This window comes from Helianthus annuus, chromosome 14 (assembly GCF_002127325.2).
Source record: "Helianthus annuus cultivar XRQ/B chromosome 14, HanXRQr2.0-SUNRISE, whole genome shotgun sequence".
In the NCBI taxonomy this organism is placed as follows: Eukaryota; Viridiplantae; Streptophyta; class Magnoliopsida; order Asterales; family Asteraceae; genus Helianthus; species Helianthus annuus.
This window is the reverse complement of record NC_035446.2, coordinates 163,782,536-163,800,426: the sequence shown is the minus strand read 5'-3', so window position 1 is coordinate 163,800,426 and position 17,891 is coordinate 163,782,536. Positions and strand designations below refer to the sequence as shown.

Genomic DNA, 17,891 nt, shown 5'->3' with positions numbered 1-17,891 from the left:
GGGGAAATCCTTGGAGATCCTCAGAGGTCTTCCTCTTCTTCCCCTTACCTCTAACAGGTGCTTTAGGAGCCGAAGCAGAGGGACTGGCAACAGAAGCCTTCTTTCTTGAAGACTTGACATTGGCAAGTTCATCAATCCCGAACTTGGAGGCAGACTTGGCAGACTTAGCAGGTTTCCCAGCACCTACACAATCAAAACAAGATAAGTTCCCTTACTAATTAAACAGTCTCACATATAACTTACTTTCTAATAAGGATACTTACTTGACATAGTGGCAGATGCGGAGGATACTTCTTGTGAATCTTGGACGGTGACTTGAAAACTTCTGATTTCAGGATCAAGCTTCTTGAAAGCTAGAACCCTCTCTCTGGCAGCAGGGGTTAATTTGAGATGAGCAATGGAGATAGCTGCACAATAAACAAAAAACAAAGAAAAAAAAAAGAGACATTAGTGATCCTCATCATAAGAGACAAGTCTGATGGTGATCCTTCCAGGATCCTCTATCCTACCATGGGTGGCCCACTCCTTGGGCAGATCATTCCCATCAGGGAGGGAATCCCTTCTCACAAAGAAGAAACGACGCTTCCAGTTTGTATCATTTTTGGTAACCTTTAAAACAGGGTGACCCTCCCCGGCCTTCCGTTTCAGCAAATATCGATGAGAGCCAAACGTGGTAAGATCATAAAGCTCGGCCAGCTCTGCCATCCCTAAATCAATCCCCTCCTGCTCGATGATCCTCTCGAAGGTATACAAGACCCTCCAGATCATCGGCATAGCTTGGATATAAGATATGCTGGTCAAAGAAAAGAAAGATTGGGTGAAGGCCGGAAAAGGATACGTATATCCTATGGTAAACGGAGTTGCAGGAAAGACCACCCAGGCGTCTGAAACAAAGTCACTCAAAGCAGTGGATGTGAAGGATTTGAAAACAGCATCCGCCGGAAAGCAATGACGAATCCTATCTACATGAGCATCGGTAAAGCAGCATCTCTCCGTAGGAGAGTCCTTAATGATCCCTTGGCTTTTCAGGGGACTACTCTTCTCGTGATCCTTATGGGGAGAATTTCGGAGCAACATACTTGTGGCGAAACAAAAACAGAGCAAGAGCAGAAAAAAAACAGAGCAGGAAAAGGAAGAAAGAAAGAGAATACCTGATCAATCTTCGGTGGAGATTATAAAGGGAGTATATCCTGAATTTAAATGCAAATCGATCCTTACCCTATCTCCTATTTATAATCATGATTTGCAGGGATGTCACTTCAGTGACGTAATGATCGCAACGGCTAGTCCGGTTATAACGGCTAGTTACCCGAGTTGTCCGTTGAAGATAAGATCAGAACAAAATATAACTCATTTATTTACAAAATCACTCCTTATATTTTGGGGGCAATTGTTAGGGCTGGATTTTTACAATACATGATCCTCACATGTGATCCTAACCAGTGATCCTTGTTTCTTTGGCAGATAGTGATCCTCAGCAGAGTTCCAGGATCAGGATCACGGACCATCATAGGATCCTCATGCTAATAGTTGCTTTCGTTGAATTTAATGTTGTTTTGCAGGACATCTAGCAGGATCCGCTCTTAAGCATCACAATTAAAGGACACGTCTTTACAACTATGGCATGTGCTTAATCGGAGATGGACGTTGTGAAGGATATGGAAACTTGGCATGATTTAAGGGCGATAATTTAGGCTAGATTTACTTTTATTTCTAAAGGGGTAATGAGCTGATTATTAGTCTTTTTACCTAAAATAGGTCACCTACACTTGTATATATAACACTCTTCCTCATTCGGAAGAACACACAACACAACTCTCACACGCTTAGACACTCGAAACTATAGTGATCCTTGTACTCAGCTCATTATCATCCAAAGTTGTAACTATTTTTCTTATATTGAAGTTTGGTGATCGGTAGTTGCCATCACCCGAGGTTTTTTATGCCGGAGATCATACATTGATCAAGGGCTTTTTCCTCGTATAAATCATTGTGTCTTTGCATATTTCACATTGAAGTGATCCTTTACTTTTTCTACAAACCAAGCATCATACCCCATTTACATAAAGTTTGGTTGCATTATCCTTGTGTGATTTTTGACCAAAACAGTATGCATTGTAAATAAGCGTTATAAAATGTGTTGTAGAACATAGTTTAAAATATCATTAACTAATATATCGATCAACACAAAAGGGCTAAACTAATTATCGAATACCGAGAGTACAAGCAATAATTAAGCAAGAAAAGACACATCTGAATAACAACCTGACTTTTGCTTGACTTTGACTTTAACTTGTACTTTGACTTTGACTTCGGAAAGTCGGGTTGTTACACTAAGTCTCCAGAAAAATTTTTGTGATTGAAAATTTTTTCGAGTTTTTAACGACCAAGCTGGGTTGTTCGGGGACACTGTCTGGTGCTTCAGAGAACAAATATGATGATGTGATCACAGATTGTGGAAATTAGTGGGGTAGTTATGATACAGGTGCAGAATGATTATCATCTGGGTTATCTGACTACTAATGAGCCTTAATGAAAAATCCGCATTGATGAAAAACTTACTTTTGGAGGCCAAAATGACGCATTTTCGGCATAGTCAAGTTTTTCAGAGATAAAAGAGGACTGAATTGCTCAATTTGAGGGAGAATTCAGTGATAAGACGTCAGAATTTGCAAAAATGAGGGGGGATAAAAATTTCATATTGGAATTCCAGCATTTTTGAAATTCGAGAAGATGCAACAATATTCGGGTGGTTCTGACGTCAGGATTGTCTGGAGATGCATAGGATCTGGATTCGTGATTTCATGATCATAGGAAGTTCAGACTCTACAGATCAGGGCCAGATTGACGTCTAAGGGTTTGAGTCCTGGGTCTTCGTCAAGCCAGTCAGCAGGATTAGCATCAGGAGATTCATCTGTAATGTGGATACTTTAAAGATATCATAGATGTGTGATAGTCTAAAGTGTCAGAATGGTTAATCTTAAGCCAGATGAATTGTTTTTCGGATTAACCGTCGGGGAATAATGATGTTTGTTGATTAAGTTGCTACCGGAACTAGCGGAGAAGACTATATATTTGTCTTCGTAACTGAAGAAAAAGAATGTGAATCTGATCGTGGAGGAATGTTTCTAAGATATGAAGGCATTACCAGAGGATTTGTTATCTGATGAAGATTTGCTGATTGTGGAGAATACCGTTTACACGGATCAATCATTCAGAAGGTGCTTAAAGGTGATCACGGAAAACGGGATTTCAGATTTTCGTGGGTAATCACAGATTTGACGTTAACCAGTGTGGTGTTTGAAGTTTCTATTAATTGCCAGTTGGGTTTTTGAACATTAAAAGATCAAGCAGGCGGAATGCGCGATCGATGGTGCTAAAATGGTAAATCAAGAAACGGAATGCGGATGTGGTTAAAGCCGAAACAGAGAAGCTGCATTGATTAGTTTCAAGTTGGTGATTATTCGAGAAGATTGAAGTTTAGCAAATCAGAGGAGGAGCCGTGAACTGTGCAAACAAAGACCTGAAGATTCATTTCAGGGGGAATTTGTGCATAACGAAGATAATGCAAACCCGAATCATCAATCAAGGGGGAATCTATTGAAGATTTCAAGATGCCTGATTGAAGTTGCATGATATTCAAAACACGGCTCTAAGTTTTCAAAGACGCGATTCGACAGTGACGACCAAGGGGGAATTTGTTGGTGCATATTTCGTATGTCCGCCACTGTGCGAATAGACTCGATAGAGCGTGTGTTGAATATTGTATAGAATAGTGTGAAAACAGACAAGGTTTTGTGATGAAAATGTACATTCGTACGGATGGAGTCCATCCGTGCGAATGGACACTAGGTTCGTCAGTAAAAAGCCCATTCGTTCCTATGGTCCGTTCGTTGTTAAGCTTCATCTGTGCAAGTTGGTTCATGCGGATGGACAATGCCTATAAATAGGGATGAGGGGTTTCTCATTTGAACAAGTTTTGGTTCCCAGAGGGGAGATGCTGTCCAATTGGTTTCGCGGGTATGTAACTTCAAATCATTGAATAGAAACCAATTTAAATTAACTTGTTCGGTGTCGATTCTACTTCTGCTCCTTTCAAGTTGGGGATGATGTGGTACCCGAGGAAAATCCACAATAATCCTAACTCACCGTTTCATTTCTCCGAGACTGCTTATCAAATTTCTGGACGAAATTTCTTTCAAGTTGGGGATGACGTGACAACCCGCAACTTCAAGTTACTACTTTAACCTAACCACAGTTAATTTAATAATACATTCATGGCACTGCATTTAACTAGGATAAGTTAAATGAGTCTACATTGGTAATTCGAGGAATTACCGGAACACGTACATGATAACTCACGAACATCGGCAACTAACGCGAATAATAATTATAAACGGATAGTTTATACGAAACTTATGTACTGCATGACAAATACGTGAACTGTATGCTGAAAATGTAAATGACATGGTATTATGTGATTTTTGTGTAAAAGTGATATCATTGGGGGGTTTAGAGCTATTTGTGAAACCTTACTAACTACTCAAACCCTAATCCCCACACAACTTTCACCATAGATAAGTTGTTTTTCTCTAAAACTTTCCTCTGATCTTTTGGCTACTCAAGTTCCACATAAATCATCAATCTTGATCTCTCAAATTCTCTTAGAATCATCTCTACATCAATCTAAGGTAAGTGTGCATGCTTTGTGATAATTTTTGTAGACAAATGATTGTGCAATGATTGTTTGATGATTTTAGTATGATAATACTGATTGATTGATTTGATGCCTAACATGATTGATTTCTGTGCATTTGGGGTTTTCTGTTCGTCAAAACTTTGAAGAAAAGAATTTGTAGAATTGTCAGACTTTGTGAAGTCACAAAGTTTCCCGTATTTGTGAAATAATTATATTGTCCGTACTTTTGTGTGCGTAAACCTTGTCCGCACTTGTTATTCAAATAAAGGGATCTGAACTTGTATTATTTCTACATGTCCGCACTTGTGTAAAATGTGAAGGATCAGAACTTATTGATTGAAACTTGTCCGGACTTGTAGAAACAAAAAGGGAGTCCGTACTTGATCGTTGAGAGGAGTCCGCACATAATCCAACTTACAAGGTCCGAATATGTTAATTAAATGAACGGTCCGCAGTTAGTTGTCCTATAAAGGTCCGAACATAACATGATCCCCTGTCCGCACTTGTATGTGAACTGTAAGTGTTTGTACTTAGGTTGTGAATGTGGTCCGAACATATAATATCCACCCGCATTTAAACTGTTATATATATATATATATATATATATATATATATATATATATATATAGGGGGCCGCTAGAATGAGAACCACCTCGAGTTGTAAGAACCGCGAGAACTACTTGATCCGGAGCGAGGTGGACCATTTTTTTTTTCAGAAACGTAGATGCATGTATTATAAACACATTCGTAACAAAAAATTTTAAAAAAATGCCGTGCGTGTAGTTTTTTACACCACAAGTTTGTGGTTTACGAATTTACGGAACTCGTAAACCACAAACTTGTGGTGTAAAAAACTACACTCACGACTTTTTTTAAATTTTTTTTTACGAATGTGTTTATAATACATGCATCTTCGTTTTTGAAAAAAAAAATTGGTCCACCTCGCCCCGTACGGTGTGGTTCTCGCGGTTCTTACAACTCGAGGTGGTTCTCATTCTAGCGGTCCCCTATATATATATATATATATATATATATATATATATAGGGGAAGGTTCATTGGGGAACACTAAAAAAGTGGCGAACAGCGGGGAACCGACTCAAACGAACTCCGATTGGACTCATTCTAGTGGCGTTGGAACCGGCTCGTCGAACCCTAACTAAGATCTCTCAACCCTGAACCCTAAATCCTAACTCCTAAACTCTAAACCCTAAAGCTAAAAAATAAGGCTAAAACCTATACTAAACCGTAAAATCTAAACTATAAACCCTAAAAGCTAAACCCTAAAGGCTAAACCCAAAACTAAACCCTAAAGTTAAACCCTAAAGCTAAACCCTAAACCCTAAAGCTAAACCCTAAAGCTAAACCTTAAGGCTAAACCCTAAAGCTAAACCCTAAAAGCCAAACCCTAATAGATTTAGGGTTTAGGGGTTATGATTTAGGGTTTAGGGTTCAGAGACCCTAGTTAGGGTTCGACGAGCCGGTTCCAACGTCGCTGGAATGAGTCCAATCGGAGTTCGTTTGAGTCGGTTCCCCACTGTTCCCCACTTTTTTAGTGTTTCCCAATGAACCTCACACTATATATATATATATATATATATATATATATATATATATATATATATATATATATATATATAGGAACAGGATCAGGAGAGAACCCCTCAAAGTGTGAGAACGGTGAGAACGATTCTCAGCCACAAGATCTTAGTGATTTACGGCTGAGATTGATGCGGTGACATTTTTGTAAATAATAGGGGCCTTGGAACTTCAATGAGGGGTAAAATAGGAAGATCCAAACAAAGGTGCACATGCCATTCACATGCCATTTTCCCCCATCATATTTAAACGACAATAACTTTTTTATACGTGATTATTTTTCGAAAAAAATTACACCATAAAACTTAGTGTTTTTTTATCTTTCCAACGAGTATACTATTGATATACTTTTCGAAAAAAAAATTAACTGGGTTTTATGGTGTTTTTCTGAACTGAGTGTTTTATGGCGTTTTTGACTAGGTATTTTCATGGCTTTTTCCTGAACTAAATGTTTTTATGGCGTTTTAACTAGTTATTTTCATGGCGTTTTTCTGAACTGAGTGTTTTATGGTGTTTTCAACTGAGTTTTTTCATGGCGTTTTTCTGAACTAGGTGTTTTATGCGTTTTTACAGTACAAACAAATCGTTTTTTTAGTGTTGTAAATTATAGCTCAAAAAATAGCTTTTTCTTGGCGTGGCTGGGAGCTTATGGCGTTTTTTGAGCTATATGGCTCAAAAGAATAGTTTTTTGAGCTGTTGTAAATTATAGCTCAAAAAAATAGTTTTTTTTTTGTTTATGGCGTTTTAATGGGAGTTAGCTCAAAAAAAATGTTTTTTTTTGAGCTGTTGTAAATTATAGCTCAAAAAATAGCTTTTTTGGCTGGGATCTTATGGCGTTTTAATGGGATTAACTGGGAGTTTATGGCGTTTTTTGAGCTATATGGCTCAAAAAAATGGTTTTTTTTGAGTTGTTGTAAATTATAGCTCAAAAAATAGCTTTTTTTGTTATTTATTTGAAAACCACTTCACATGAGTGGATTTTTTGACAATATTACCCCTTAGTGTAATTTAACATCAATGCCACATGTCACCACCAAAATAGTTCTCACTGTTCTCATACTTTTCACCGTTCTCTCTAAATCCTGACCCTATATATATATATATATATATATATATATATATATATATATATATATATATATATATATATATATATATATATATCATCCGCACTTATTAAGCTTATATATATGTCCGCACGTATGTATATAGTATCCACACATACTTATTAAATGACTTTGTATATGTGTGATGTTAAAAAAAGTTTGGAATTTAGTTAGACTAAATGTCCGAACTTAAAACATGGTTTATGGTCCGAATTTATCGATCGGCTAAGAAGTCCGAACTTGTTTTCATTAAATGGATTTGAAAAGTAACAAAGGTTGGTTTTGTTATTTTTAAATATCTTTTGCACATGCTAATAAAACATCAACGTCAGTTATAAAATATCCTATATAGTATTCAAATGAATACATAAATACACAATTTCATGTTCTCTCCTATTTGATAGTCATTAAATGGATTTAGTGGACTGGATTTAGTCAATTAAGGAATCCGGACTTGTTTTCAAACAAGGGGGGCGCACTTCCGGTGTTTTTTTTTAATGCTTACTTATATTAAATATCATGTCCAAATATATTATGATTTTATTATGATGTCCACTAATATTTTGAACAATTATATGTCCGTACATGGGTACCACGTGTATTTATATTTCAATAAGCAAGTGGGGAGGGGTTTAATTGATTAGTTATGAGGGCCTGTTACCTGAATCATTGCATATAGTTGCATACACAGTATTATAGCATCTGTAGAACTTCGTGAATCTTATCGTTTTGATAACCCCTTAGTTTTTAACGCTCGAATATGAGAATTTTTTGTACAAGTTAAGAGGGACTGAGATGAACATGCAAATCACCTTATTATCACGGGTGCGCACATAATAATAATAATCTGGGGTGCATGTGAGTCCCAGTGACGCTTAGCTTGAGCAAAAGGATTCTGACCCATTATCCGACATAATTAGGGATTCAACAATCTATAGGAGTCACATCGATGATTGATTTTTACTCAATCGTGATCCTTACTCTTTCCACTCTTCTTGTGGATGCAGAATCATGAGTGAACGTGGTGGACGCGGTGGTAGCCGCGGCGGTGGATGTGGCAACATTGTCATAACTCAGGCGGAGTTGATGGATCTCATCAATACGCGTGTGGCTAAGGCTTTAGCAGCTCAGCAAGCTGATACGACATTCACACGGGATGATTCTTGTTCTTTATTCGTATAATGAAACTCACATTCGTACGTTGTACATTCTTTCACCTCCAGATCAACACGGGAACCAAAATCAAAACAATCTGCCTGTCTGTACTTTCAAGGCGTTCATGGATTACAAGCCGCAAACATTCAATGGAACCGAATGAACGGTAGGACTTCTCGGTTGGTTTGAGAAGGCTGAATCGGCTTTTGCTATGTGTAACTGTCTGGAGGGGGACAGAGTGAAGTATGCTTGAGGCACACTGGAGTTGAAATGCTGGGAGTTGAAATGGCAAATGCTACAACATGGGACGACTTCAAGGAGTTGATGCGGGAGGAGTATTGTCCTCGCGATCAAATTTAGAAGTTGGAGAATGAGTACTATCATCTGAAATGGTGGGATCCGAGATCGAAGCTTATACGAAGCGGTCTCATGAGCTTGCAGGCATGTGGCCATACTTATCAAACCCGCCTCACAGGAGGATCGAGTTGTACATCAATGGGTTGGCGCCATTGATCGAGGGTATGGTTACTGCGGCTAATCTCGATAACTTACCACGGATCATCCGTCTAGCCCATAAAATTACTGATCAAGAAGTCGAACGTGGCTCACTGCCAGAGCATGGTGCTGCGACTACTCCTGCTACTAATAACCAGTGTTGTAAAAGTCGCTAGGCGGTCCCTAGTCGGCCGACTGGGGAGTTGGGAGTAATCGGAGTACTCGGAGAGTACTCGAGGAGTACGCGGAAATGGTAAATATAAAGAAAATTAATTGTTATATATTATTTATGTGTTAAAATAAGCATAATTCATGTCAACTGAGTATAATTTAAGATGAAACATGTTTAAAGTTCAAATATTCTAAATACAAGTCCGACTAGTCTGAGTACAAGGCCGAGTAGTCCGAGTACAAGGCCGAGTATGCCGATTTTGACCGAGTTTGACCGATTAAAAGTCAACAAACCACGTTGACCGCCTAGACCGACTAGGTCGACTACGTCCGACTAGGCGCCGACTAGGCTGACTAGGCACCGAGTACTCCCGAGTAATCCCGAGGCCGACTAATTGAGACCGCCTAGGAGGAAGTCGCCTTGGAGGGGGTCCGAGGACCGAGTACTCGCCGAGTACTCGGCCGAGTAATCCGACTTTTACAACACTGCTAATAACAAACGTAAGTGGAATGAATCGGATAAGGCTTCCAACTCAAGTCAGCAATAGGAGAAGGCTGACAACAGCAACAATCGCAGATTTAACTAGACTCCGACGGCAAATCAGAACCAGAATAACGACCAGAGTTAAGGCTCATACGCAGGCAAGCAGCTAAGGTGTAGTAAGTGCAATTATCATCACTACGGCCAGTGCACTCGAGTCTGTTAGAGGTGTGACAAGGTAGGTCACATGGCGAAAGATTGTAGAGCCCCGTTCCCGAAATAGCAACAACAATAGCATTAACAGCAACAACAGCAACAGCCACAGCAACAACAGAGACAACAACCACAGCAAAATCAGGGTAATCGGAAGGGGTGCTTCCAGTGTGGGAGCGAGGTCCGCTTTAAGAAGAATTGCCCACAGTTGAATCAGAACAACAACAATGGGAACCGTAATAATAATAACAACGGGAACAACAATAAAAACAACGCTAAGAACCATAACAACAACAATGGTAACAATGGCAGAAACGGTGCTCATGGGAAGGGCATTCACTATTGGCGCCGGTGACACAAGGAACGATGGAAATGTCGTGACCGGGACGTTTTCCGTGAACAATCTTTTCGCCTCTGTTTTATTCGATTCCGTTGCCGATTGGAGTTACATGTCTTTGAAATTCGGTAGACAGTTAGGATCGACCCCGACACCTCTCGAAACCAAACACATTGTAGAATTGGCTGATGGCAAGCCAATTGAAACGTCTCATGTTTACGTTGGGTGCAAACTCGACCTTCTAGGTCAACTGTTTGACATTGACCTTCTTCCTGTCACTCTTGGTAGCTTTGACATAGTCGTCGGTATGGATTACTTGTCCAAACACCGAGCCGAAATTCTCTACAAGGAGAAAATCGTCTGTATTCCTCTCCCTAGTGGAGACTCATTGTCTGTTCAGGGTCATCGAAGTTGTGCTACCGTCAGCATCATTTCAGCTATGAAAGCCCAGAAGTTCATACGGAAGGGCTATCCTGCTATTCTAGCTCTCGACACCGATACTTAGTTTGAGGAACGGAAGATCGAAGACATTCCAGTCATTCGTGACTTTTTCCGATGTGTTTCCCGAGGAACTTACAGGATTACCTCCACACCGCCAAGTGGAATTCCAGACCGAACTCACGCCAGGAGCAGCTCTGATTGCTTGTGCTCCATATCGTCTTGCACCGGGAGAGTTGCAATAACTGTCAAATCAACTCCAAGAACTGTTGGATAGAGGTTTTATCCGACCTAGTTCGTCGCCATGGAGAGCCTCAGTCCTATTTGTGAAGAAGAAAGACGGATCTTTCCGCATGTGTATTGATTACCGCGAACTCAACAAGGTGATGGTCAAGAACCGTTATCCTCTTCCTCGCATCGACGATCTATTTGACCAGCTGCAAGGGTCAAGCTTCTATTTGAAAATCAATCTAAGATCGGGCTATCATCAGATGAGAGTCCAAGAGGAAGATGTTCCCAAAACAACCTTCCGAACACGGTACAACCATTACGAGTTTTTGGTCATGCCATTCGGGTTGACTAACGCACCTGCGGTCTTCATGGATCTCATAAACTGTGAGTGCAAACCGTATCTTGATGACTTTTTTATTGTATTTATCGATGGCATTCTGATTTATTCTAAGAGTAAGGAGGATCATGAGCGACACTTGCATCTTATCTTGGAACTCTTGAGGAGGGAGTAGCTTTACGCGAAATTCACCAAGTGTGATTTCTGGTTTCGAGAAGTCCACTTTCTTGGTCACGTGGTCAACGAGTCGGGAATACACGTAGATCCAGCAAAGATTGATTCTATCAAGAATTGGTAGGCACCTAAGACTCCTACGGAGGTGCGACAATTTCTTGGTCTCGCAGGGTACTATCGCAGATTTATTGAGGGATTCTCGAAAATCGCCCAACCTCTTACCGCTTTAACTTAGAAGGGTGTCACGTATTCGTGGGGAGCGAAACAGGAGAGCACCTTTCAGCTTTTAAAACGAAAACTCTATAGTGCACCGATTGTCTTTACCCGATGGTACAGATGATTTCATGGTGTACTGTGATGCTCCTATTCAGGGTCTCGGTTGTGTGCTGATGCAACGTGAGAAAGTGATAGCCTATGCTTCTCGACAGTTGAAGGTTCACAAGAAGAATTACACGACTCACGACTTAGAGTTAGGAGTCGTGGTCTTTGCGCTCAAAATCTAGAGGCATTACTTGTACGGTACTAAATGCACTATTCATACTGATCACAAGAGCCTTCAACACATTTCGATCAGAAGGAGTTGAACATGCGACAGTGTGGCTCGGTGGAACTCCTAAACGATTTGCAATTAAGTACCATCCAGGCAAAGCTAACATTGTAGCTGACGCTTCCAGTCGAAAGGAAACTAAACCCAAACGTGTTCGAGCCTTACAGCACACAATCCATTCTAACCTTCCTGACCAGATTCGTTCTGCCCGGACTGAAGCGTTGAAGGACGAGAACCCTCAAGCTGAATCCATCCGGGCATCGAAAAACAACCCATAACCAAATATGACGGTATTTGCTATGTCATGGAGCAAATATGGGTCCCTTTGCATGGTAACCTGAGAGAGCTTGTGATGGATGAAGCACAAAAGTCTCGGTACTCTGTTCATCCGGGTTCTGATAAGATGTATCCGGATCTGAAAATCTTGTACTGGTGGCCGAACATAAAAGCGAACATAGTGACGTATGTGAGTAAATGTTTGATTTGCGCGAAAGTGAAAATGTTTAATTTGTGCGAGAGTGAAAATGTTTGATTTACGCGAAAGTGAAATTGGAATACCAAAAACCGTCTGGTTTGCATCAGCAACCATAACTACCCATGTGGAAATGGGAACAAATTTCCATGGACTTTATCAGCGGCTTGCCAAGAACTCAAAGCGGAAACGATACCATCTGGGTGATCGTTGATCGTTTGACAAAATCTGCACACTTCCTTGCGATCAAGGAAAATGACAAATTTTCGCAACTTGCTAGTATTTACTTGAAGGAAGTGGTTTCTAGGCACGGGGTGCCGACCTCTATCATTTCTGACCGCGATCTGCGTTTTGCGTCCAATTTATGGCAAGCGATGCACAAATCATTCAGCTCACGTCTAGACATGAGCACCGCTTATCACCCTCAGACCGATGGTCAAAGTGAACGAACCATCTAGACACTTGAAGACATGCCGCGAGCATGTGTGATCGATTTTGATAAGGGTTGGTGTAACACCCCGTGTTTTGAAAGTCAAAGTCAAGATTGAAGTCAACGGAAGAAAAGATCGCTAATTGCGATCTGTCACTCCTTGCTCAAATCCTGTTTTGACTTTTTTGACTGTAGACAGTCTATTTTATGTTTTTACGTTAGTTGTATTATGTGGAGTATCTGTAAATAATCGAAGTTTATTCGCTACATGTTATCGCTTATCGCAATCGCGCTCGCAACTCGAAATACGCATTTTGGTTGACTGTTATACGTGTGTGTGCCTTACGTTTTACCTGTGCATGTTTATTTATGTTATGTGTGGTAATCAATCGAATCGCAATCAAACTCAATCGAAATCGAATTATGATAATTGGTGGCGAAGAGACAGCGCGAGATGTGAGTGAATAGGATTAAATAGTAATTTGAATAGGAAACTCTATCGTATTCGCATCATTTGCAATCGAAATCGAAATATCAAAAATCGTCGCATCGAACTCCCCACTAAGGCGACCGATCGATCAGGCACCCAGCCGATCGACCAGCCGTCCGGCCGGACTGCTGTCCGATCGGACAGGCTGTCCGATCGAGCTGCCTGGCCGATTGGCCAACACTTTCCTCTTTTGGAAGCCTATAAATACCCTTGTCATTGTCATCATTTCCACTTTTGGAAACCCTCTGACCGACCAGCTCGTGCACTTCACCTTTTCTCAGATTTCTCTCGATTCCGGTAAGATTTCATCCTAAATCTTGTACTTTCTTAATCTACACGCACACCTACACATTTCTATCTTATAAATCTTAACTTTTAACCGTGAAATCATCAAGATTCAAGTTTTCAAGGATGATGTCATCATGTGTTCCTGAAGAACTTCATGCTTTGACCTCAATCCACCAAGAATAACTTGGATCTAACCGATTTCCACATAAACAAACAAAGATCTTTCATAGATCTAAACATATTCGCGGTGAAAATGGTTGAAAGATGGTTTTTCCAACTTTCTTTCAACTCTTTTACACCCAATACCTTCAAAACCAATAGAAGCAGAGCTTGTGCCGGGTTACTAATCATTCTAGTGGTTGTGTGGCCCAAGGTCCGGATTCTATTCACGAGGTTCACCGATTTCGGGTCAAACGTGAAACGCCGTCCCGAACCGTTCACTAAATGGATTTGGGTGATTCCTGTCCGATTAGGAGAACCAAGTAATGACGAGGTTTCTGTTGTTTGACTCGTTGTCAAAATACCTCAATAAAACGACAAACAAACAAAACTACCAAGTGTGAGACGAACAGGCCGACCAGGACAAGTGCTGTCCGATCGGACTGCTGTCCGAACGGACAGCCAGCCGAACGGATAGCCAGCCGAACGACAGGTCAGCCGAACGGCTAGCTTATGGGTCCCACACTTAACCAACTTATTTGAAGTTTGAGTATTGAACGAACTGCTATCCGATCGGACTACCATCCGATTTGATTACTCTTCGGATCATGAGACACTTGACTTCAACACTTAATCGATTTTTCAACATGTTCAACGCACTAGGAATGCCACCTGATCGAACTACTGTCCGATCGAGTGCCATTTTGCTGAGAACTTGTTCTTCGCTGAAGTACTAGCCGATCGAGTAGCCGGCCGATCGAACGACCGTCCGATTGACCGACCTGAAATGTAAAGACACTTCAATGCTTTCAAATGCTGCAACAAAAACTTCAAAAGTCAAACCATCATACACAAACACATCTTACTCAAAGGAAGAAACAATCCACTCGAACAGTCATCCGACAGGACTACCGTCCGATCGGACAACTGTCCGAATGGACTGTCAACCGCACGGTCAGCTGCCCGAATGGACTGCCATCCTATCGACCAACTGTCCGATCCACTCACACTTGTTTCCGTTTTACGCGTTACTTATCGTTATACTACTGAACTGTTCATGCTAACCCTACTCTCACGCGCTCCCTTCAATCCATCAACCGCAGTGAGTATACTCGAACCCTTTTTGCTTTCGCACTTTTGGGTGTTAGATACGTTACTTATTCTAAAGCACAATCGAACACACTACGCAATACTATTAAACGCTAACCGTTACCGCATGTTATACGTGACTTAATGAATGCTTGTTTGTTATGTTTACACATGGAATGTTGTCTACCTGCCTTAACGACGATAGTACTATAGTTTGGACTCAGCACCCGCTCATGAGGGGGTTGTTAAGGACAATTATTTGCATGGATTACAGTGGTGATCATGTATTACGAACTGCCTCGGGCAGTCAACCCGCAGTCATTGCTATCGATAGGTTCATGTCGATAACTAACATGCTTCGTTTTCCTCTGTGTACGTGCTGGTTATGCGTAAATTATTTCGAACTCTATATGCTATTATCAAACTTGTATACTCGCCTTTACACTATGTGTATTGACTTTATTTTAACGTATGTGACAGGTAATTAGGATGCTTATCTGCTAGGAAAGTGAGGCTAGAATAAGGCTCTAGAGTCCAACAAATAGTTGTCTGTACAAATGAAATCAAGGGTCTCTAGAAGCAGATAAACAATTGCTCTATTTGAATCTGAGTTTTCAGAATAGAACTATTTTCCTAGATTTTGTCTGTAATAATTTGTTTACTGTTTGAGACATGGTATGGGACATGTTATTTTAAATTAAATAGTAATGATAATTGTTATGGAAACTTCTGGACAATCTGTTTCGCTCAGTGCCATGCCCCGATGATTCCGCCATCGGTTGGGGTGTGACAGTTGGGAAAGACATTTACCTTTGGTAGAGTTTTCCTACAACAATAGCATTCAGGCAGCTCCGTTCAAGGCGTTGTACGGACGGAAATGTCTATCTCCTCTTTGTTGGGCTGAGGTGGGTGACAGCCAAATCACTGGTCCAGAACTCGTACTCGAAACTCCTGAGAAGATTGTTCAAATCAGAAATCGTATGGCGGCAGCATGTGATCGAAAGAAAAGCTATGCCGACAAGCATAGGAAACCTTTGGAATTCGCCATGGGTGATCGGGTTTTATTGAAAGTCTCACCCTGGAAGGGTGTGGTACGCTTCGAGAAGCACGGCAAGCTAAATCCATGTTATGTTGGCCCGTTAAAAATTCTGGAAAGAATCAGTAAGGTGGCTTACAGGCTTGAGTTGCCTGATGAGCTCGGTAATGTTCACAACGTTTTTCACATCTCCGATCTTAAGAAGTGTTTGTCCGATGAAACACTTGTGGTACCTTTACAAGAACTGAAAATAGATGACAAGCTGCAGTTCATCGAGGAACCCGTCGAAATCATGGACCGGAAAGTTAAGGTCCGTAAACACAGTCGAATCCTAATTGTGAGAGTTCGTTGGCACTCAAGACGTGGACCGGAGTTCACATAGGAACGCGAGGATCAAATGATGCTCAAGTATCCTCACTTATTTAAAACTGTTGAACCTAACCCTGATACAACTAGTGAATTTCGGGACAAAATTTCCATTCACGTTGGGGATGATGTGGTACCCGAGGAAAATCCACAGTCATCGTAATTCACCATTTCATTTCTCTGAGATTGTTTATCAAATTTTGGGACGAAATTTCTTTTAAGTTGAGGATGATGTGACAACCCGCAACTTCAGGTTACTACTTTAACCTAACCACAGTTAATATAATAATACATTCATGGCACTGCATTTAACTAGGATTAGTTAAATGAGTCTATGTTGGTAATTCAGGGAATTACCGGAACACGTACATGATAACTCTCGAACATCAACAACTAACGTGAATAATAATTATAAACGGATAGTTTATACGAAACTTATGTGCTGCATGACAAATACGTGAACTGTATGCTGAAAATGTAAATTACGTGGTATTATGTGGTTTTTGTGTAAAAGTGATATCATTAGGGGGTTTAGAGCTATTTGTGAAACCTTAATAACAACTCAAACCCTAATCCCCACACAACTTTCACCATACGTCAGTTGTTTTCTCTAAAACTTTCCTCTGATCTTTTGGCTACTCAAGTTCCACATAAATCATAAGTCTTGATCTCTCAAATTCTCTTAGAATCATCTCTACATCAATCTAAGGTAAGTGTTTATGCTTTGTGTTATTCATCTTGTTCTTTTGATTTCAATGCAAAACCCTAGACATCCAAACAATTTGTGTTTTGCTTTATGATTGATGAATGTGTGATAATTGTTGTAGACAAATGATTGTGCAATGATTGTTTGATGATTTTAGTATGATAATACTGATTGGCATGATCTGATGCCTGGCATGATTGATTTCTGTGCATTTGGGGTGTTCTGTTCGTCAAAACTTTGAAGAAAATAATTTCTAGAATTGTCAGACTTTGTGAAGTCACAAAGTTGCCCGTATTTGTGAAATAACTATACTGTCCGTACTTGTGTGTGTGTAAACCTTGTTCGCACTTCTTATTCAGATAAAGGGATCCGAACTTGTATTATTTCTACATGCCCGCACTTGTGCAAAATGTGAAGGATCAGAACTTATTGATTGAAACATGTCCGGACTTGTAGAAACAAAAAGGGAGTCCGTACTTGATCGTTGGGAGGAGTTAGCACATAATCCAACTTACAAGGTCCGAACATAACATGATCCCCTGTCCGCACTTGTATGTGAATTGTAAGTGTTCGTACTTAGGTTGTGAATGTGGTCCGAACATATAACATCCATCCGCATTTAAACTGTTATATATATATATATATATATATATATATATATCATCCGCACTTATTAAGCTTATATATATGTCCGCACGTATGTATATAGTATCCGCACATACTTATTAAATGAGTTCGTATATGTTTGATGTTAAAAAAGGTTGGAATTTAGTTAGACTAAATGTCTGAAGTTAAAACATGGTTTATGGTCCGAATTTATCGATCTGCTAAGAAGTCCGAACTTGTTTTCATTAAATGGATTTGAAAAGTAACA

The 17,891-nt window shown here is 40.2% G+C and overlaps 1 protein-coding gene across 1 annotated transcript; it reads left to right on the top strand.

Annotated features, from left to right (window-relative positions):
- The first annotated feature begins 15,889 nt into the window (after positions 1-15,889).
- On the top strand, positions 15,890-17,165 carry LOC110907771. Its single transcript, XM_022152705.1, has 2 exons — positions 15,890-16,255; positions 17,139-17,165. Exons 1-2 carry the CDS (start codon positions 15,890-15,892, stop codon positions 17,163-17,165), a joined length of 393 nt encoding a protein of 130 aa, XP_022008397.1.
- The last annotated feature ends 726 nt before the right edge of the window (positions 17,166-17,891 follow it).

Bases quoted from the DNA above. Each gene is read 5' to 3' on its own strand.
- LOC110907771 (XM_022152705.1), top strand. From the start codon at position 15,890: ATGGCGGCAGCATGTGATCGAAAGAAAAGCTATGCCGACAAGCATAGG. The intron at 16,256-17,138 runs GTCCGTAAACAC...TAATTGTTGTAG, and splicing joins TCATGGACCGGAAAGTTAAG to ACAAATGATTGTGCAATGAT.